At 45.5% G+C, this 23,157-nt stretch overlaps 1 protein-coding gene across 1 annotated transcript in view; it reads right to left on the bottom strand.

Moving 5' to 3' along the window:
• LOC147662640 (adhesion G protein-coupled receptor F3-like) overlaps positions 1 to 23,157 on the bottom strand; it is a 93,640-nt gene that overhangs the window by 21,900 nt on the left and 48,583 nt on the right. Inside the window, exons 4-6 of the mRNA XM_086951029.1 lie at positions 16,538 to 16,720; positions 9,546 to 10,934; positions 8,245 to 8,286 (exon numbers count right to left, since the gene is read on the bottom strand). Of these exons, the coding sequence (XP_086807155.1) occupies positions 8,245 to 8,286; positions 9,546 to 10,934; positions 16,538 to 16,720 (1,614 nt within the window). The remainder of the gene's footprint in view (positions 1 to 8,244; positions 8,287 to 9,545; positions 10,935 to 16,537; positions 16,721 to 23,157) is intronic.

Raw genomic sequence — 23,157 nt, 5'->3', positions numbered from 1 at the left:
TATTTGCAATCATGTGCCAGAATTACATATTTTCAGCCCTATGTTCTCTGTCTGTCTAAGACTGATTCCCCAGGTAAGGAAGTTTGCAAGAGTTGATAATATTAGAGTAATGCTAGAAGGTACAGATGTGTGCCGTCATACAACACTTGCCATGGTAAATCTGAAATCTAAGAGTGATGGCACATTCAGTTATGAGATGCAAACGGTGCCTTAATATTTCAGAGGTGGGTTTGTATGTCAGAAATGATGAGAGGATAAGGCCTGCTTCACCTCCTCACAGTGTCTCTAATATGAAAATAAGACCAGTAATGGCCATGCCACTTACATGCAAAAATTCTGCAGTATTAACTTTCAGTTGTGAGAAAGCTGACTTTTAATATGTAGATCAGAGAAGTAAATGGTATTTGCCATCTGATTTAGTACTTAGACCCACTTCTTCATACTTTGGCACTGATTTGTATATACAAATATGATAGATAAAGCAATGACATTCTCATCTTTTTATTATTAAACTGTTTGTGAGTAGAGCAATATTAGTGTACGTGTGCCTGGGCCATATGCAATGTCTTGGACAGCGCGTGCTAGTGCAGGAGAGAGAGGAGTGATAGTCTTCAATTAGATTGAGTTGTTTGTAACAGACACACTAACTCTGTGAGTGGTGCATTGTGCATGAGCGCTGAACATCATATCTTGGAAGCATCAACAACTGCTTTCTGTCATCGAACAGAAGTGTCTGCAGTGGCTGCACAAATGTGTAGCATAACCAAGTATGAACATGCCCTCTAGACAGCGCTATTAAGTCAGAAGCAGGGTCAAAGTTCAGTTTTGGGTCTGTGGGTGAAGTTCATAGTGCAGCTAGAAGTTCCATTTAATCAGTGCTTAATTTGATTTAGTGGTCTCCGGTGCTCAGCACTGGCACTTAATTGCTAAAACCTGCATTTATGACAGCTGCCACATGGTGGTGCTGTTTTTGTAATTTGAAGATGAGCAGAAAAGCAGTTATTTGTTAATTCATTAACTCCTTGTTACGTTTTCACCTAAAAATAAATTGCTTAATGAGGCCCCGTGCATCACAGACACATCCTGTTCCCTTCTCAAAAAGTTGAAAAGCCCATCCCCCCTCACGACCTTCTGTTTTGTTTGTGTTTTGCAGACACCCAGGAAGTTGTGACCTAGTTGTGGCTACAGCTTTGTTTTTCACCAGAAGTCAGGCTGGCGTTTTTATCGAACCTTTTCTAAATGTGGAATGCCAGTAGAGCGGCTTTAAAACATTCTACTGTCTCTGGCAGCACCCGGGCTGTTTCGGGAAAATATGTGGGACAAGCTCCCCTCGGGCTGCAAAGTGCTTGATGGGGAGGCGCAGGAGTCTCTCAGTGTGTTCCCAAAGGCTGCTTTTTGTAGGGCTGCTGTAGCCCGCTGTTTATTGGTCACGGCTGTGTGTGCATTTGTAAGCTAATGTTTTAATTACGGCGTTATGGTTGGCAGAACAGTGGATTTAAGGAGCCCTAGTTCTGTCATTTGTGGATTTTCTTCCATGCTGCATGGTGTGTATTTCTGCTATGGAGAGCAAGAAGTGTGAGCAGAAAAAGCAGATGGTTTCCTCCTCTTCTGACTCTGAGAGGAGCCTGCCTGGGGATCAGAGTTCTAAGAAGCTCAAGGAACTGTCCCCTGCAGTCCTGCTTATTTAACTGAGGCCCAAGTCGAGTCCATGACTGAGGTGGCGGTGGCTAAGGCCTTGGCTGCCAAACCTAAGAAGAAGAAAAAGAAAGAGCGTCTTCCAGAATAAAGGGAAAGATGTAGGATTCTTCCTCAGATTCAGAGTTGGAGGTACTAATACTCCAGCTTATGGGAAGAACATTTCCAGTCAGGATTTGGTCCAGATTTTGGATCATGTTAGACGTAACCTGGGCTTTGAGGAGCCTTCAGCCCAGCCAGATGAAGAGGGTCTTTCCCTCAGTATGCCAAGCCTTCACTTTTGTCTCTTCCTCTTTATAAGAGGATAAAAGACTTAGGGCCAGATGTAGGTATCCAAATACCGATCGGAAACGGCCCAAAATACAGATTTTCGGCCGTTACCGACCGGTATTTGGATTTTGACATGTAGGTGGCTCGGAATTTACAGAATCGGTATATTTACTGATTCGGTAAATTTACAGCTTCGGTATTTTTCCGATTCGGTAAATATACCCATTCTGTAAATCCATTTGTAGTTTGCAGTGCCACAGACCGTTAGGAATTCTTAATTTACCACCCAATCCTATTGGGTGGTAAAATACCGAATTCCAGTGTACCTGCACATCTGTGCATGTACACCTATGCCATGTGACACACAGACATGCCCTTAGGGCATGTATGTGTGCCACATGGCACACAAGCCTGCAATTGGGGTGCTACAGGGTGTCAAAGTGACACCCCGTTCCCCCTGCCAGGATTCGGTATTTACCTATTCGGTAAATACCGAATCGGTATTTCCCATTGATTCCTATGGCCTTCAAGGCCCATAGGAATCAATGGGAAATACACATTCGGTATTTACCGAATCGGTAAATACCAAATCTTACAGAATCGGTAATTGAAAAAGAAAAATTACTTACATCTGCCTACTTCCAATTTACCTACTCTTAAATACCGAATCGGTATGATTCGGTATTTAAGAGTAGGTAAATCGGAATTACCTACATCGGGCCATTAATCTTCAGGAATTGGAAGGAGGTGGATCAATCATGTTCCAAGGTTTCTCCAAAAGAGGTATGCTCTAGCTGAATGGGAGGAAGTTGTTCTTCCCAAGATTAAGGTGGATTCTATTTTGGTGCCTTTGATTGTCAGGACAGGGATTAACCCAGAGGATTGATCTCCTGCTGATGCTGTGGATCGTATGATTGATGGTGCTACTAAGAAGTCTTTTGCTGCCAGTTCTGTGTCCATGAAGGCAGCTACTTATGAGGTGTACATAGCACAGTCTTTAGTAAAGGACATAGGGCCAGATGTATCTAAAATAGCGATTTTTAAGGAATCGCTATTTGAGAATATCAAAATGGTATGTATGTAGAAATTCGCTATTTTTTAGCGATTTCCTAAAATTCCTTAATTGCGATTAGCAAATTGCTAATCGCAATAAAGGAATAATTTCCCATTCATTTATATGGGCCAGGAGGCCCATAGGAATGAATGTGAAATTATTCTCAATTTGCGATTCGCAATTTGCGAATCGCAAATTGAGAATAATTTCAAGGGTGTCCAAAGGACACCCTGTTGCACCCCTGAAATAAGCTTGGGTGCACATGTGGTGCACATACCTGCCCTAAGGGCAGGTATGTGCATCACATTGCACTTTGAAAAATGCGAAACTGGGCATTTTTCAAGAAATTCGCAAATTACCACCAACTTGAAGTTGGTGGTAATTTGCGATTCCTTAGGGACAATTAGCAATTTTTTTTGCATCATACATTGCATTTAAGGAATCGCAAATTTTGCTATTCCTTACATGCAATCGCAAAATGCGATTCCTTATTTTGCACTGAAATTTGCTACATACATACCATTTTGCTCAAATGAGTTCACAAACGCCGAATTTCGGCGTTTGCGAACCCATTTGAGCTTCATACATCTGGCCCTTTGAGTCTCCTTCTGTTGCTATCCAGGAGAATTTAGACTGCTCCGATATACTGCTGCAAATGGAACAGGAGGCAAAGATGTTAGCTGAAGTTTCTTCAGATATTATTAGATCCTCAGCAGTGGCTTCTTGTGCATCCATCCTGCCATGCCTCCATTTGTGGATGCGGGACTGAAAGACGGATTATGCAGAAAAAACTTCTCTCCTGAAAATTGCTTTTGAAGGGAAGAAGTAGTTTGGAGACCAGCTGGATGCAACCATACCAAAGTCTTTTAAAGATAGGAAGCTAATGTTTCCCTATAGGTCCTATATGTCTTGGAATCGGGACCATAATTATTTTCTAGGAAGGATGCACAGGGTTATTCTTCCAGAAGACTGCGATTTAAGCCTAGGAAATCCTCCAAGTCGCAGGACTCTGGTAAACAGGCAGGAGCAAGCAAGAATAGTTCCTGACTAGTCCCCTCTTCTGGTAGGGTATGGCCCAGTTGGATGGAGGTTGTTGGACTTTGGCAGCGTTTGACAGGAGTCCATCAGAGATCAAAGGGTGCTCAGTCGACTTCGGAGACTCTATGATCGAGTTCTTTCAAACACCTCCAGATTCAGGAACTCTCCATACTTATATTCCAAGGGATCCAGTAAAGAGAGAGCCTTTGTGGTCCAACATTCTCGCTCTTTTGAAGAAAACTGCAATTATGGTGGTTACGGCACCGGAAAGGGGCAAAGGAGTTTACTCTATGCTGTTCCTGGAGCAGAAGGCAAACAGAGCAGTGAACCAGTGCGTAAAGACAATTTATTTCAAAATGCTATCCTTGCAGCAAGGTATTTATTTGGTATTAAAAGGCGACTTTCTGGCCACTATTGATCTTTAGGATGCCTACCTTCAGGTCCCCGTTTACAGACATCACCAGAGATTTCTGCGGTTCGCCGTGAGTCATTTGCACTTTCAATTACAGGTGCTGCCATTCGCTCTCAAATCAGCACCATGGGTCATCACCAAAGTCCTAGATCCTCTGGTGGGAGTTCTACATCAGGAGGGCCATGCACTCCTGCTGTACCTTGATGGCTGCCTGGTATTCTCATCCTCCCTGAAAACCTCTGTGGCTCATGTTACAAGAACTCTTTTGGTTCTGCAACATCATGGGTTTCTGGTGAATCAGAAGAAGTCCCATCTGATGCCTGTTCAGGACCAGACTTGCATGGTGCAAGGTTTTTAACCTGCACAGGAGTGGTTTCACTGACAGAGAAGAGGATCAAGAAGATTCACTCTTATTTGTTGAAATTGATGGGGCAGGCCAATCCCACTGCAGCAGAATGGATGCAGGTGCAGGGAGACCTTGCAGCAACCATTTTTCTGGTACCTTGGGCCAGGTTCAATCTAAGCAAGGTGGTGGGACACATTCTGGGTCATTGGTCCCCGGGATCTCAGGATTTGTCTATGAGGATTCCGATGACAGCGGTGATGAGAGAGGAGCTTTCTTGGTGGATGGAGTCTGCACACATCTGGAAAAAGTGCAGCCTAATGCCCCAGACACCGATCATCTTGACAACCGTTGCCAGAACAACAGGTTGGAGGGCTTGGATTGGTGCACGGCAGGTGCAGGGTCTTTGGTCAAGGGTGCAGCAGATGATGTCCTCCAACTGGAGGGAGCTGGGGGTGATTCATCTGGCTTTCCTGGCATTTGCTCCCATGTTGAAGGGAAAGAGTGAACTGGGATGTACAGACAACAACACGACCACATCCTCTCTGAACAAACAGGGGGGGCACAAGATCTCCAGCATTGTCGAGGATCTCCCATCAGATCTTTGGGCTCAGGACAACATACTGGAGCTAGGAGCGATTTACATTCCGGGGACAATGAATGTCAGAGCGAACAAATTGAGCAGGGAAATTACTTCCTCTCAGGAATTGTGTCTGACCAAGCAGGCCTTTCACAGGATTTGTCAGGACTGTGGGGCCCCAGTAGCAGATTTTCTTGCATGAGCTCAGAATACCCTTCTTCCCCTGTTCTGTTCAAGGGAGAGGGAGGAGGGGGCGTGGATGTGCTGTCTTCTCCAAAGGGGATCCTTTATGCTTTCCCGCCTTTTCCTCTTCTTTGGTGGTTTCTAAACAGGTTGAAGCGAGAGGATTCGGTGGTGATACTGGTAGCTCCAGCATGGCACCGCTCTGCTTGTTAACCTCTGATAATTTTGATGAGGATCAGCGACGAGTTCCTTCTTCAAGTAGTTCCATCCCCCCTAGCATTTCCCTGCCTTGGGGTCAAACCATTGAGAACCCTCAGGCTGATTCTTGGAGGTTGAAAGGGCTGGCTTACAGGTTAAGGGGGTCTCTGAGAAGGTGGCTTCCTCCATTCAGGCTTTTAGGAGAGCCTCCACTCTTTCTTCCTATTGTAGACACTGGGCCAATTTTCAAAAATGGTTCAAAACTAAGCATTTAGTCCCACAGTAAGTTGAACTGGTGAAGGTGCTGGATTTTCTGTAGGATGGTTTTGCTCTAAGGTTTAAGGTTTCCACTCTTAAGATTCAATGGGCAGTCATTAAGATTTTCCGGACATCTTGGAGTAATTACAAGAGGCAGATAGGCTTGTGCTGAGGCTTTTTAAGGGGTTTCCTAATATCAAGACTCTGGCTAGACCGTATGTCCATCTTGGGATCTTTCTTTAGTCCTGGAGGTGTTGCAGAAGTCTCCTTTTGAACCTCTTGAGAAGGTGGATTTGAGATCGCTTACCTTGAAAACGTTCTTCCTGGTGCAGCTACTTCAGGGAGAAGGTTGGGGAATTAGGTTCCTTATCAGTAAGGCATCCTTTGATTAGGGTATTCAAGGATAGGGTCATGTTACATCCTGGTCCTTCTTTCATCCCTAAGGTAAATTAAGTATTTCACAGGGAGCAGGAGGTATTTTTACCAGTGTTTCATCCTAATCCTTATTCCCCGGAGGAGGTGAAGCTACATTACTTAGATGTCAAGCGGGCTATGTGGCTTTATTTGGACAGAGTTTCTGATTTTAATTTCTTCTTCATTGTTGGTGAATTTTGGACCTGCTAGGAAGGGTTCTAAACCTACAGCCAGACTCTGAGTAGGTGAATCCAGGTCTCTGATTGCATTGGCGTATAGAGAGGTTGGAGGTTCGTGTCCCGTTGGGGTGGAAGGTAGACCCACTAGAGCCATGTCTACTTCCTTTGCAGAGGCTCAGGGAGCATCTTTGGTTGAGATTTGTAGGACCGCAACATGGGCCACGCCTTCTACATTTGTACGGCTTTACAGAGTTATGCAGGAAATTGGGCTGGAGGAGATGTTGGGGTCAAAAGTGCTGTCTTCTATGAAGTAATAGGAGGTTTAATTTCAGTATTAAATACATTGAGTGTTGCATAAATAATCAGTTGTCCTGGTCGGTGTTATTGCTTATGTATCATTAAGTGATTAATTAGGGGGGAAAATATACTGAGGAGGCAATGCTTCAATTAGTTACCGGTAACTGCATTACTCCGAGTACGTTTTCCCCCTAAAGTTTTAAGCCATCCCTCCCGCCCTATTAGGACCAGTCCAACTGTTCTAGGTGTGAGCTTGCTTCAACACAAACAGGAGATCGTGGGGGAGGTAGGGGCTTTTCAACTTTTTGGGAAGGGAACTGGGTGTGTCTGTGAGGCGTGGCAGCCTCATTAAGTAATTAATTATCGTGAAAACGTACTCGGAGTGATGCAATTACCGTTAAGTAATTGAAGCAATACACATCAAAAATAGGTAATACCTGCCACCCAAGTCATTTTAAAGCTTTGGCAGCCTCGAACGTTCTGAATTATCACACTTGTAGCAGTGTGATGGTTAGCCGTTGTGTAAGTACAGTGACAAACTACGGTGGCCTTCTGATGAGGAATTTTACAAATTAAGCTCTCCATCTAATAGAAACTATTTTTATCTGTTTCAGCTCATCAGCATGTCCATTTCACTTTTGTGAAGCTGTGATTGTTTCTGCATGCCAGTGCTTAAGCAGGGCTCTGTACTTGGCCTTTTTCTTGGTAGACATGATTTGTGTGGTAGCATTCTCTTGGTCTGTACTGATGCTTGGCACCAGCTTTGTGATGGAGAAGCATTAGGAAACCCATTTAGTATGAAAGAAAATTCTCTGCGAGCAAAAACATAAAATTCTTTGCGAAAAAACATAAAATGTACTAATTGCTATGAAAAAGGACTATAACAGTATTTGGAAATTGTGTACCACAATGAGTAGGAGAAAGAGGACGCACCTTCCTGAATTTATTTTGAGCGTCATATGTTTATACTTTGACTAAAACACCCATTTATTACACTAGAGGAATATTTATTTAAAAAACCTGCATCTCCAATGTACTTTTTGCAACTACTTGTACATTTATATATAGTGAAAATTAGCTATGTCTATAAGATATACATATTGAATGAATAAAATTCCTTTGATAAATATTACTCTAATCACATCTTTTTTGCTATTATGTTGGTGCTTTCGTCACTTTAAACTCGACTTTTTCTGTAGTAAGCACTCTGGCAATAGTTGTGCCATACAATACCCCTAGGATTGATGTGAGCCATTGGGAATTTGTATACACATACACATTTACATTATTGATATCGATTTAAACACTAGATAAATGATTTACCTTTTTTTCTGTGAAACATGTGGTCAACAATATGAAGAATCCCTTGAAAAGAGAACAGACATGAATATAAAGCAGAGAACTTCTTAATGAACTAATGTATGGGGTAAAGTACCCCTGCCATACATTAAAAGGATATTGCAAATCACCAAGGAGTTCCGTGACCATCTAGAGCAGTGGTCTTCAAACTTCTTAAGCCCCCCCCCCACGTGGAAAAGAAAAATCATCAGGCCCCCCTCAGAATTTTTCACATTTATTCTATTGAATTGTATGTGTTAGCAGTGTGTGACGAGTGTTTGGAAGAATTTTTGGAGTCCCTTCCCTTTTGACACATACTCTCAGCTAGGATATAAATTACAAAATATGTTAGTGATGGGCCATTACAAAGCATAATTCTTCTTTTGGTCAGAGCCTGGAGCACCCCTGGGATCACCTGAGGCCCCTCTAGTGGGGCCCGCCCCAGTTTGAAGAGCCCAGATCTAGAGTAACAAACCTGAAGCCCCAGTTCCTCTATAAAGGTATGGAATACCGAGGTGACTTGCAAAATCCTTATCGTGTACCCCAGGTTACTTTATTCCTTACAATACATGGACACAACTTCACCTTCACCTCAAACAGCTTAAATCATTTTGTGTAGCTCTTTCATATGAAAGAGAGAGCATGTTTGCAAACATTTAGAATAAAAATAGAATCTCTATCAGAACAATCAATGTCTGTTAGATATTTGTTTAAAAAAAATTAGAATCAGTTTCATACAACTCACTTAATAAACAAAAAGGCGTGGTATCTCGTAATGTGTAGAAACATGCAGAAAATTCTAACTTTTAAAACATTACCTAAAGAGTGCAAACAAAAAACCATGTTGCCATAAATATCTCACTTTTGCTTTTCACCGTACAGTATGAAACACAGAGCAGAAGAAAGAAAATCAACATTTTGTTTTATTGACCCTCCTTTCCTTTCGGCTGCTTTCTCTGGAAACAGACAGAACTCGTAGTATGAAGTTATTTGCAGGTGTGCAGCAACACCATTTCTTTATAATTAGTGACTGGATGCATCCCAAGTCACCTATTATCAAGTTTAGAGACAGGTTTTCATTCAAGGATTGCGGAATTCCATGCATTATATTAAGCATAAACAAGGTTCTTTAGTTCTTACAGCACGTGTTAGTTTGTTAAAACATTTGCTTGTTAATTTGTTCTTCCATTCATCCATTTCTACACTAGTTTTTTTCCTTTAGCCAGACATTCCTTCATCTTACATACACACATCTTCAAATAATCTGTACCACTAATACAAAATACCTGGAAAGCGTTCATCCCTGCAAACCCGTAGGTGAATACCATCTTGGTCAGCTGGTCTAGATCCGTCAGCAAAGCAAAACCAAAGGCCCACGTTAATCCAAAAACTGGGGTCAGGACGAGAATAGCCTTCATAATACTTTTGGCTGTTTCTTTGTCCTCCACTTGACTTGCATCTGATACTGAAGGCCTCGTCAGTTTGGAGATGACCACAATAAGAGTAAGAAAATTGATGACAATGATGGATCCTGCTGGGATGGCAAAGGTGAGGATAGCCCCACTGTCTGGGTTCAACCAACAAATTGACTGGTGGGTGTACCTTCTCTTGGGATAAAAATAGAAAAAGGTGCCAATAGCAATTGCTGCCGGGAAGACATAACCCAAGACAAATGAGAGCGAAAGGAACACTTTCTTCCTTAGATGATGGAAGATGAAAACCAACTGGTGTAACAGCATCATGCTCTGGCAGAGGGTCCAAAAGAAGAGAGATAAATAAAAGAAATGACTCAGGAAAGTGATGGAGAGGCAGATGAACTTGCTTGTCTTTACAATAGGGAAGGAGGCTGCCAGGAAACAGACATCTGCACACAGTAAGGAAAATGAGATGTTGACCAATGATGTGTGGCGGAAATAGGAAATGTTACTCCTGGCCACATACTTCCAGACTATCCATTCCATGAAAAGACAAATGCAAAGTGAAATGATTGAAACTGCCAGGCCAACATAAGTGATCTCGTCAATCAGGGGCAAAGGTTCGGGATTTATTGACATCAGAACAGCAAATGACGTCAAATGATTGCAAATGCAGTAAGTTGTATTCTCATCGGACCACCCTGAACAGCCGCCATCAGACCATCCTCCGACTCCAGCAGGTGGCATGTTGAAGTCCCAGAAAACACAGTGAGTTATGGAGTCTTTGTTGGAATTGTTGATGTGGAAAGTCATATTGATGACACCAAATTCACCAAGGTGATGATTCATGTTGTTGAATTTTATGGATGTTGATTGGACAATGCTGTTTAAGGTTGAGCCTTCAAATTTTCCTGTGCTTTTGGGTAGAATGTCGCCCAGCGAGGCATATGCCACACTTGTGATTGTGAAGTTTCCTCGAGTCGTCAAATCGGCGATTGTGCTCTCATCAATGAACATGCTAACACTGAGATTAAAGTCAAATGTCTTCTGATAAGCACTCAGATTTAGCCCTGGTTCATATGATTCGCCTTTAACCTGAATACTTGGCACAGTGATATCGAAGGACTGGTTATCCGATTTGAGTAACTGGCTGAACGTTTCCACAGTCTTCAGCATGCTGGATGCTTGTGCTCCTTGGTTACCGGATAATGATGATGCAAAGCGGCTAGTAGTGATGTTACTCGCAAGTGAAAGGAAATTCTGAAAAACAGGTAGTTACTGAGTTAACACTTGTAACCAATTTAATGGTGGACATTTGTAATCATGAAAGTAAAAATGCTTTAAAACATTTTTAATAGTTATGGCGCAAAGTTGCATGTAAGTTTAGATGAATATGCACCAGTATGAAGGAACAGATCCTAAACAATGTTTTTATACATCATATGAAAAGAGCTACATATATGCCCTATGACATCAAATAATTTGTATTTCATGCATGCACTGCAGACATATACCCTTGGATCTCGGTACCTTAACCCTCCACTTCCCCTCAGAAGCCCCTTTTCTTTCCCCACTCTCTAAATGGATAACATGACCGACAACCCTATAGCATAAGGTACACTTTAGAGCCCACAGCAGTGACCACTTAAAAAATGGAAAGAACAACCAGTTCATCAGCGAATTGGAGGTTCATTAATAGTGAATAACAAGGAGAGAGGTAGGGAGAGTACACTGACACTCTTGTTCCCCGGTCAGTAATCAATAAACAAAAGAAGAGTGTCTATGAAAAAGGCTAAGCCGTTCTAGGGAGCACAATAACAACCACACTGGGATGTTGAAGAAAGCCCTCACTCACCACCTAGTGATGACATGCTTCATCATCGGGCCCCACCAAAGAGACCGAGTGTCTCTTTGGTGTGCTGCAACGCCAGGATTACTGCGGAGCGGGATGGTGAGTTTAGGGCGTGTTGAGTGCAAATGAAAACTAGTGAGTGATGGGGGTATTAAAATAGTCAGTAGTGTATCTGAGGTAACAATTTTATTAAATGATCACTAGAGACAAAAAATGTTAAAATATGTGAGGAAACAGTCCACTTTAATTGAGTGGTGGATTCCTAAAGGGTAGTCGACATGTTTCTTGCCATCGAAACAGTGTTAATTTACCCGGCAATTCATCAGGACTGAGTGTGATAAACCCTGGCGGTATGGGCACACTAAGGCCCACCCTTACCTAGGGACGTGAGTGTGAAAATTATATAAAAGTGAAAAAAGTGCAAAAAAAATAGGAATGGTTGAACTATTCCTAATTACTCCTGGTTTAGGAGGCTTCTACTGATCGTTTCTGCACTTTAAAGGTGTTGGAAATGAACACCATGGGTCTCAGGAGGGGGGTGGAAGCGTATTCGGCACACCGCCCTTGACGCTCGGCACCCGTAGTCTACCTACGTCGCCCTCGAACCGGACCCCGACGTCGGGGTCCGGTTCGAGGGCGACGTAGGTAGACTACGGGTGCTACGGGTGTGGTTGTTATTGTGATCCCTAGAACGGCTTAGCCTTTTTCATAGACACTCTTCTTTTGTTTATTGGTTCATTAATAGTGACAGCCCCAGGAAGGCTATGCTAAGCAAACATCATTTTAAGAAGCTTATGAACCCTACATGATATTGCAAAGCGATACCCATGGTTATAAGATCTAGACATGATTCCAGGGAAACAAGGCACACGTGGTGAGACAGATCAACTGGACGGGTCTGACCTGCTCAAATCACAACTCCAGGTAGCGCTTCTCATTTCAACGAGCCAAAACAAAAAATATAAATGCTTATTGTGGATTCCACACATCACCAATCCAACAGCCTGGCATTAGAATCAACTTCAACTCAACATTGTCAGTAATGCAATGAGTCGTACCCCAAACGCAATCAGGCAAAAACTACACACAATCACACAGGCACCCCTTCAACACAGAACAAAAAAATTCTACGAAGACCTCCTGAGGGACTAAATGTCACAACTGACCATGGTCAGGCAGAGGGTTAAATGGCACACACACCAACTGCCATACAGCTGGCTGTTGAGCTATTCTAAAACTCCTCACTCTTAGAGTGATTTGGACAGCATATGGCAATAACCCACCCCATGGAAATCCACCTCATGCCAAACTCAGTTTCCAACAAAACCTGACTTCTTATATTGGGCACCACAGACACACATTTCTGGAAGTAAAAGTGCTACCAGTTTCAGAATCTGATTGACTTGTGGTATACAAATCTTGAAACTCAACATATCTCAAGAATCTATCTAGACCCAAATACTGATATTACGTCACTATAACTTAAATTGAGAGTCTCTTTGAAGTTCATCAGGGTGATACACGTTTTCCTTCAAAATGTTTTGATTTTTATTGCATTGATTTAGAAAACAATAGCATTTTCACACAGCTATAAGTCAGTCAGTTACAGTCCAATGGATCTATCAGTGCTCTGAGGGAATTTCTTGTACTCAAACCAAGGCAAAATGTGAGCAGCACTGGTGTCTGGGGTATGTGCCATCCCCATAACATTCAGCTTTACTCGAAAACTACTTCTCCACAAGATAAGAATACAGAGTTCCTTTTGTATTACAAGTGAATCACTAAGAGTGGGGGGAGGACTTCATCGTTATTATTCAAGTTGCTGTGGTATTGTGATGGGCCAAGACTACCTTAGGTCCAGTAGATACTTCAGGATGAAGGAATAGATTTGTGATTGGAAAGTATTGTAAGAACAAGTAACACAAAGCAGTGAACGGTAGAAACCACACAAGGGAAAGTGGTGATGCAAAAATAGGGGCAAAAAGAAGGTAAATTGAAAGAGTGGGAATACAGAGGTACGAAGCTGGCTTTTTATGTAGAGCTCCAAAATGAGGTCAACTTTGTAGACAGTCCACACTACCCTAATTGGCTTACAGGGCTTACATTTGTAATTCCAAATGCTCTTTTTTGTGATAGTGTGGGTGAGCAGTTTAGGCTAATCAGGGGGTAGTGTTTAGCAATTTTTGAACACACAAAGCCAATAAATGAAACAAACACTCAAGAAGAAACTCGAGACCAACTAGGAAAAATGACAGGTATTTTGGATATTTTTTAACACCAAGAACTTCATAATTGGGTAAGTACTTTTTGAGTTAACAAAAGGTGTGTAGTTTGTTATCCACGTGCTTTCTCTCTGGGTTTATTTTTTATGTATGTCCAGAAAGAAACCACTTGGATTAAAAAACTACTGAGCAACTGTTGTTGGAGAATGTTCTATTACTGTGACGATGTGATAAAATCCTTTTAACTCTTAGGCTCTTAATTATTTTGACTGTGGTGACTGTAACAATATAATTTAGCATATCCTTGAAAAATAACTAAATGCAGTTTCTTAAAGTTTTTATTCATTTCGAAACACTAAATAAATGACGTCCTCTCTGTGCTACTGTGTCCCGATGTTTTCATTTGGTAGACCTCCTTATGCCCGGCAGCTTTCCTATTGGCAGCATTGTTCATATATTCTTGAAGGATTTGCATAGTAAGGAAATAAGGATCATCTTGTTACTATGGAACAGGCTACTTCAATAGTTAGAGGGTCTGCCTTGAGAACAATGTATAAAGATATTATTCACGTTTAGATGGCTGGGCATTGCTATGAAGGTAAATCTTTTTTGATTCATTCACATTGAAGAGACCATCTATACTGGGTGACATGTATATGTTTTAGGAGTATTTCTGGCTAGATGATGATTTTTGATTTATTTGGTTCATTAGCAGGTTTGTTTAAAGTGTTAAGGGGTTTGCTAACCTCCAGTCACAAGGGTGACTACCTCTTTAATTGAAGTAAGCTGGCCAAGATACACAATATTCCATATATTTTAGGTATAGCAACAAAAATAGGCAAAGAGACAAAGACTTCATCTTGTTTTAATTTGCTAAGTGTGGCAACCACCAATTCTGAGATGCAAATTAAGAACGAGTGTCGCAGAGGCCGCCCCCGCAGGGGCTTAAAGGGCCGGCGCCTTAACCCGCGCCGGGCCCCCCCCTCACAGAGAAACCGGTTCGGGGCACTCCCTGAAGCGGGAAAAGTCTGAGCCACCCCTCCAGAACCCCCTGCTAGCTGCGCCAGGTAGGCGCCGGGCCAGCCGGCCAATGGGGGCATCGGGGGGATCAAACCCCCCAATAGGAGAGAGGGGCCAGCTAGCCGGGTATGCAAAATTGGGGGCATAAAAGAGCCGCGCCCGAGTCCAGTAGACATCCTGGACCCGGGGCGGTGGCAGCACGGCGTTAGAATCTTGACCCACCCACCCACACTGAAGAACAGCAATGTCGCAGTGCTGGATCACGGGCAGGGAAAAGGGCAGCAATATGCCGGATAACGAAGAAAGTGATGGCAGAGAATAAGGAAAATAATGGTTGCTACGGAGGCACACCGACGGGCGGTGTGTAAGAATGGGCACCCTCACACTGGGATGCCGAAGGGTGAGGGGCCAACCCACGAGAAAGGGGGTAGCAAACGGAGATGGCACTCGCCGCCCAGCCCCCGCCGGTTGGCAGGGCACAACAGAAACCAACAAGGTGGCGAGTATGGTCCTTACTCAGGGAAGGAAGCTACCCCCGCGCAAAGCAAGCGCTGAGGCAACCCAAAAGAACTAACGAACGAACTACCAGTCCAAAGGGAACGGACGTAAGATGGGATTAGCAAACACGGACTGATGATTTATGACCATGTATGACAAATTACTAAATAATATTTTATGACAAGAACTACATACGATGTATGACAAACAGTATTTCGCATGTATTGCAATAAAACTCAGCCAACACTGACCACTAAAGAACTAAAGCAGGTGTTGGCTTGTTCATTCAAGGGACCGGGGTAGGTCCTATGCATGTATGTACAGATACTGGTGGGGGCTGGGGCACAGTGCGAGGGTTATCTACTTATGCAATGACACCTGGGGCTGTAATACACAGAGTGTCACTAGGGCGCTCCTGGCATATAAGCCTACATTCTATGAAATCATGGCACTTTGGTATCACAGAAGGGTCTGGCTCTTGCGTAGTCCTGTCTGCAATACAGAATGCACCGGCCCTACATGATCTCAAAGTGTTATTCTCTTATTTGTAGGGGTGTACCCAATTGCAAATAACAGAAAATGTTCCCGTTAGGCCTAAACAGTGAAATAGACAAGGGCGCAGAGGTATAATAGCTCTCAGGATGCACACCTTGAAAGGGAGAAAAGGCATTACATAGATCCCCTAAACTTTCCAGTGCAGGCGGCTGCAGTCACTCACTGCACAGTTTTTTTGCCTGTGGGTCTCAGTCCAGTTGAGACGGTCTCAATCCCCAGCAGAGATCAAACTCGCGAGAAATGTGGATTTCCTGCGATGGAAACCAAAAGAAATACAAGACCTCTTAAACTGACTTCCAAATACATACCATGCAATTGCCATTATTTGCCTTTATTTTAGCATGGTGTTTTGCATGCACTACAAAATGCCAGTTGTATTCAATGCAGTGTTGATTAATAGGATTATTCGTTTTTTGTCTGAGGTTACGTGATCTGTTCTGAGAGATAAGCTAATTTTAAGTTAGTCTATTTGTATGCGTATAAGTGCTTGACCCAATACAGTATATAAAACAGTACGTGCTTGATGTCGACATATAGGAAAGTGGAAAGTCAACCCGTGTAATGGTGAAATCTGCCTTTTCTTGCAATTTTTATTCCAACATACCTTGAACCACCTCTGAGTATTTACTATCTTATGTTGTTCAGCATACCAATTCCCATATCATTTGTGTGCACAGCATAAATTATCAAAACACAAAAAATATTATTGCACTTACTGTCACAACTGCAGTATCAAATGAATTGTTTCCAATTGATGATACATTAGAGATTTTTCCTAAAATATTCACCATGGTCGTCACTTCAGCAGCATTCGATATAGATGGCGCTTCAGGATTGTTTAGTGCTGTTACGATTAGAGGTACTTTTTCTTGTGGGTTTCCCAGACCCTGCTGAAGATTCTACATAAAAGAGTATTTAAAAATGTGACATGCTAAAATGAATATATATTATATACATGCTTCTGCATTGCATCTAGCGTACTCTAGTTAGTAAACCTAGGATCTGTTTACAATAGTAGTGCTCTGTGCACCGTCTTTCTTAATTCATCGCTTCTCATCATTTTTGACCTATCAATAGAGTTTGACAATGCCAACCATGCCACACTCCTGTAAACCGGTGAATTATGGTTGGAAGTTAATGGCACCATCCTGGGATGGTTTGAGTCCTACCTATTCAATTGCTCCCAGCAGATAAAACGGAAATTATTTTTGAGTACCACACCCTTACCTTAAGGAGTCCTCCATGGATCTATGCTACCCCATACGTTTTCTTAATCTGTACATGGACCACTTTAGCATCAACCTGAGGCAATCCAATAGCTCTTTCAAATTCTATGTAGAAGAAATACATATGTATCTCAAATTGCCTCTTTTGAAGATATTGGAGTCTTGTCAAGCACTCTCAATTTCCTCCAGTCTTGGATCTTTCACCATCACTTAAAGCTTAACCCTTTAAACCAGAATTCATAATCATCTCTCCTGCTAAGACCACCACCTCAATTCAAGCTTGTGTCAATGTTACTAATCTGCTGGAGTATAAACTCACTATTGTCAATGATACCGAATCCATAAACTTCATCCTCAACATGAACCTCATCTTGGAAGCTCACATTAATGCTGTATCCAAAGTGCCCAATTCCAAACCAGACTCCTTCATGGGATGTAATGCCTCATCAATGCTGCTTAGGTCCACAAATCGTTGGTCCATGCTAGGTTTGAGTTTGTCCTTTCTAGACTGGATTGTGGCATGCCCATCCAGTCAGACATCCCAAAATGCCACCTATCCCACCTAAGAGCAGCCATAAATGCAGCTGCACTGCAGATTGGTGGCACTAGGCCCATTGATGTCATGCTCAACTATTCAATGGTATGCTGTGCAATTCATTATGCAAACCTCGCAAGGCAGGTTTTGCTATCTAATGTTTTATATGAGGCTTAGCATAGCATTTAGAAATGGAAATTAGTGGGAGGAGATCGCAACACTTGCTAACAATGTTAGGAACCGTTATATTGTTTTTGTTGAACTTTATATACTTAACTACTTTTATGTTTGCATTCTCTGTGGTTACCGTACATATTTTATACATGTGACTGAGGAGTCTAAAATAATCATTTTAAACTACATATCCTCATTTAGAAGTGCTATCTTCGAGTGTTTTGGGCATAAATGAATGATTGTTTGCATTGCCACTATGCTGTGTCCCTGAACTCATCTAGAGGGGCTGATAGTAAGCTGAAAGCACTGTCTGAGCGGAATTCCAAACAGTTCTGGGCGAAAATAAATCTTATGCTTAATGGCAAACAGCGACAGTTCAACTCGGACATGACAGATCAAATTTGGGGCGCACACATTGACTTAACATACAATTTCACACCGAATAAGCTCATAGATAACACAACTGCGACCCCAACAGAGTTCAATTTAACTCTCAGTTCGAGAAAAACCGCAGAAGCGTGGAAACCCAGCATGCAAAAAGACTCATCCCGCACCCATAGTCGGGTACTGGTGGAAGCTTTAGCCTCGAACCCAGTAAAGCCTTTTTAAACCAAAGCAAGCGGCAAGCCTCCAGGTCTGGAACATACAGGAGAAACAGATCAGAGTACACCGAAGCAGGTTTTGAGGACTATAAACCACCCGAGAGCAGATGGGCCCCCGGACCAAATGGCCTACCCAACGCTCTATTTAGGCAAGATCCCACGTTTTGGTCTAGTCACTTATCCCCCTTGTTCTGTAACAGCTTAAGGACCGGGAATATTCCTGACTCTTGGAGAGGCAGTATTCTACAACCGATTCATAAATCAGGGACTCGCTCAGACCCTAACAACTACAGGTTAATAGCCCTAATAGACGTTGAGGCCAAGATTTACGCATCCAATCTATTGGCAGATCTGGAGACTAGGGTCAGCAGTAAAAGTTTGATCCCATTGACACAAACAGGTTTCCAGGCCGGCATGGGTACCCTAACAAACCTATCAGCACTAACTCTCCTAGCTAAAAAAGCAATCGACAACTCTACCACTCTATATACATGTTTTCTAGACTTGAAAGTTGCTTTTGATAAAGTGCCAAGATGTAAACTATGGGTCAAAATGAAAGCTTATTTGGAGCAATTATCAATTTATACTCGCATACCTGGGTCCAAATAAAAAAAAAGGGGACAGTCGGTGCCTAACAAAGAAATTTCTAACATATAATGGGCTAAAGCAAGGATGCGTGCTGGCCCTCAGCCTATTCAACATCTATACCGCCGACCTAGAGCGAGACCTAAGTACAATCCAGGGAGACCCACCGAAATTAGGACAAACACCCATAGCGAGTCTGCAATATGCGGATGATATTGTGCTTCTCTCACAAACTCCACTTGGCTTACAACGGCTGATTTCTCAAATTGCGCTGTACATCTCCAACGCACAATTAACAATAAACCTAAAAAAAATCCAACGTCCTATGCTTCTCCAGCTCTCGAAAAAAACAACCAAAATTTGTTTGGAGGATAAATTCCTGTACTTCAACCCAGGTGGATGAATACAAATATTTGGAAATCCTACTAGACCGTCAACTAAAGTACAAACATAATTTAGACCTTGGGAACGCGAAATCAAAACAACTAAAATTTGCTTTCAAAAACATCTAAGTGGACGTTCAACCGGTCACTTGCTAAAGGCTGTAGCAGCAAAATGTCTGCCTTCGCTCATATATGGCTCGGAAATGATGGCTACCAAGGACTCTACAGTGCTAAACCTTGCTCACTCAAGATTGTTTAAAAATCTATTCTCAGGGGGCGTGGCCAAGATGGTGGGCTGAACGGACGTGGTTTCCCTCGGCTCCCCGGCCCAAGACCCAAAACAGCCTTAAAATAGCGGTGGTGACCCCCTGATTCGGGCGATTTTACTTCCCTGAGGCGTGGGCAAGTGGTCACTCGCGACGAGACCGTCCTCCCGGCCCAGACGTGCGGGAGCAGACGGAGCGGCCCGCGATCCGGCCCAGGCCGGGAGATAGACACAGAAGAGGCGGGCTCCGGAGACTGAGCGGCCCTGCAGGGAACACCGGAGCTGCCGGTGGTGGGCCCGCGCAGGTTGGAAGCGAGCCCCACGAGAGACGGGCGGGCTCTGACATCGGCCTGCACCGCGCAGTTCCCCTGAGACGACGAGGGCGGAAAGAGGCGGCGGCCATCCGACACCCGGCTGGCGGGCCGTTCCAATCGAGGCCCCAGCTTTGGGCCTGGGCGGACTGCAGCGAGGCCGCGCAGGAGCACACAGAAGCGGGGCTTGGCTTGACGGCCCCCCGACAGGAGCGTGTGAGACCCGGCGGTGAGGAGCATTGGCCCCGAGGACAGGGCGGTCATCTACACGGAACCCGGGGCCCACACCACGACAGGGCCGGGACTAGGCTGCGGCCGGGGGTGCATCCGCGCGCTTCGAGAGGGGGCGCGGCGTTGGTGGCCGGTGGCGGCTGACCCGGAGCCGAAACACAGCAGCGGGGAGCCCGGTGGTGAGCGGCCAACCCCCCGTCACGAGAGCTGAGCCGGTGGACCAGGCCCATATGGTTGAAACACGGAGAGGTGGCCGAGTGGCGAGACGCCGCAATCGAGGCCCCGGCTTTGGGCCTGGGCGGCCGGCTGTGAGGCCGAAGAGGCAGGGGTGGGCGTCGGCGCCCCACCGGACCGCCGCAGGCAGGTGAGAGGGCGGCCAGGGGTCCAGCGAGCGAGAAGCGGGCCTGAAAGCAGGAGGCCCCGAAACTAGGCGCGACTGCGGAGGGGCTCAAGTCTACGAGGCTGTGAGTGGCCTGGAGCCCGGGCCCACGACGGCAGCGGGCCAGACGGGATGACGTGATCAAGGCATCCCCGGGAGTGTCAGAAAGGACCCATTCCTGGTAGCACGGAACACAAAGACCCACTGACTGCGCGCCACCCAGTTGCCCAAGCAAATTTGGCAGAGTGAGACCGTGCCCCATCGCTATTGCAGAGGATCCAGCGCTACTGGGGGAGTGTGCCGGTGAGGAGTACCAAGGGAACCCAGAGAAGCCCGAGCTGAGGTGAGGAGTGGGGCGCATACCTCGGGGGGCAAGGTGATCGGGCCCCCGGCGGGAGGAGAGAGGGGCACCAGTCGGAGCCGGGCCTGGACGGCGGAGACAGCCGGGGACAGGTGATAGCAGGCGCTGCGGGCCGGCGCTGGAGAGGAAGGGGCCCCAGGGCTGGCCCGAAGGCAAAGGTGGTACTGCCGGTGGACTTGAGTTCCTCACTGGCTGACGGAGACCGGCGACCATCTGGTGCCCCGGAGAGGAACCCAGAGTTACAATGGGCCCTGTGCTTGGGAGCAGCATGGCCAACTCGAGCCGTAGAGCTAATCGCACCATCACAGACATGCTCCACAAGACACCGCCCCTACCCCGGCCAACCCCGATGTGCAAAACCAGGAGGAGCACGAAGCGCCCATCATCCGCACCTTCTTAGAATCGCTGTTCAACACCCTCAGGGACGATTTTCAGGCTCTCAAGCAGGACATCGCGGGGGAACAACAGGAACTCCGTCGAGACATAGACGGTCTGGGGGAGAGAGTGGCCGTGGTGGAGGATGCCGGTCATGCTCGCAGTGAAGAGCTGGTGCACTTACAACAGGAAGTCCTCCGTCTCCAGGAGCAGCAGGTGGGCCTACAGTCGCACGCAGAGGACCTTGAGAACCGCTATCGTAGAAATAATATACGGGTCAGAAATGTACCACAGGGTGACGAGGGGAATAGCATCACAGGATACTTACAGGATCTTTTCTGGGAGGTTCTGGGGGAATCAGAGAACTTCACCATTTGCATAGACCGTGCACACAGGGTGGGCCTGCTGAGGCGTGCACCGGCCCCGCCACCGGACATTCTGGCCTACCTCCCTGATTTCCCTGTGAAAGAACGGATCCTCCAGGAGGCCCGGCGGAAACAGCCTCTGCAATTTAGAGGGGTTGCCATCGCTCTGTTTCAGGACCTGCCAGCCATCACGCTGCAAAAGAGGCGAGAATTCAAGGTAGTAACAACCTTCCTACGTGAGAAAGAGGTGCCGTATTCATGGGGCCATCCGTTCCGGATAATTTTCAAATGGCAGGGGAAACTGCATCAACTTCGCTCCCCTCAGCAACACCTGTACCCTCCTAAATATTGACCTGCCAGATCCCACGGACTCGAAGCATGGTTCACCCCATGGATCGCAAGACAGACTGACGCAGCGTAACCAAGATGGCTGGCAGAGGGTCAGAAGAAGGCGCAGGTGTGGGACACGCCTGAGGCCGGACCCTGCGACGATCGCCCAGGAACAAGCGGCGGCTGTCCAAGAAGTGGTGCGGGATACCACTGTTGCTCCATGAATAGCACAATGGGGGTTGATCACCACACTTTGCTTTAATAATGGGGGAGGTGGGGGGCCGAAGGGGAGCCACCACTGCCACGTTTCCCACTGAGACACTTCTGCGGACCTGAACTGCCAATCAGGACGAGACTATGGTTTGTTCTTTGGGGTTTCAAGTTGGGGTATTGATGGGGGGAGGGAGAAGGGTGGGAGGAGGGGGGAGGGCTGAGTGGGAGCTGAGGGGATTTCCAGTTGGGGTTCGGGTGGGACAGTCTTTTGGAGGTGGGGAAGGGGGAAGAGGGGGGGTGGGGCCTCCTTGTCCACAGTCGCTGAGATGCATCGCTGTTTTTTTTCCCTTTCACGCCTCCAGCCCGCTCTAAACATGCGCCTGGCCCTGTTCCACGCTTAGGATGACACGTCTGCTGACTGTACTTTCCCTAAATGTTAGAGGGCTTAACAGCCCCAACAAGCGCAGGGCGATCCTCTCCTTCCTAGAACACTCACAAGCCGACATATGCCTTCTGCAAGAGACACATCTACTGTCCAAGGACCACCATAGGCTTCGGTCCTGCTCCTTCCCGGAGCAGCTTTTTTCGTCCGCTTCCAAGAAAGTAGCCGGGGTGGTAATTCTGGTGGCAAGGTCCTTCAGGGGACGGGTGTTGCAGAAGGAGGCGGAAGTGAAGGGTAGGCTACTGGTCCATCGCTTCCTCGTGGCGGGGCAGACACTATTGATAGGCTCCATGTACGCACCCAATGAAGGACAAGAGAAGTTCCTACATTCCGCACTAGAAGCTGCCACAGCCAACACGCATCAGCACCTATTGCTAGGGGGGGACCTCAACCTGGTGTTTCATAACATTGCTGACCGCTCCAACCAGAGGTTCGGCCAGGTGGGGGCATTGTCAGCGGAGGGGCACGCACACCTTGCAGACCTGGGATTAGTCGACCTGCGGAGACACTGCCATCCCCATGCCACAGCCTACACTCACTACTCGGCAGCCCATAAGTC

The sequence above is a fragment of the Lissotriton vulgaris genome, unplaced genomic scaffold (genome assembly GCF_964263255.1).
Source record: "Lissotriton vulgaris unplaced genomic scaffold, aLisVul1.2 SCAFFOLD_1792, whole genome shotgun sequence".
NCBI classification, from domain to species: Eukaryota; Metazoa; Chordata; class Amphibia; order Caudata; family Salamandridae; genus Lissotriton; species Lissotriton vulgaris.
Note: the sequence above shows the minus strand (reverse complement) of the source record. Positions and strands in the feature narration are given on the sequence as shown.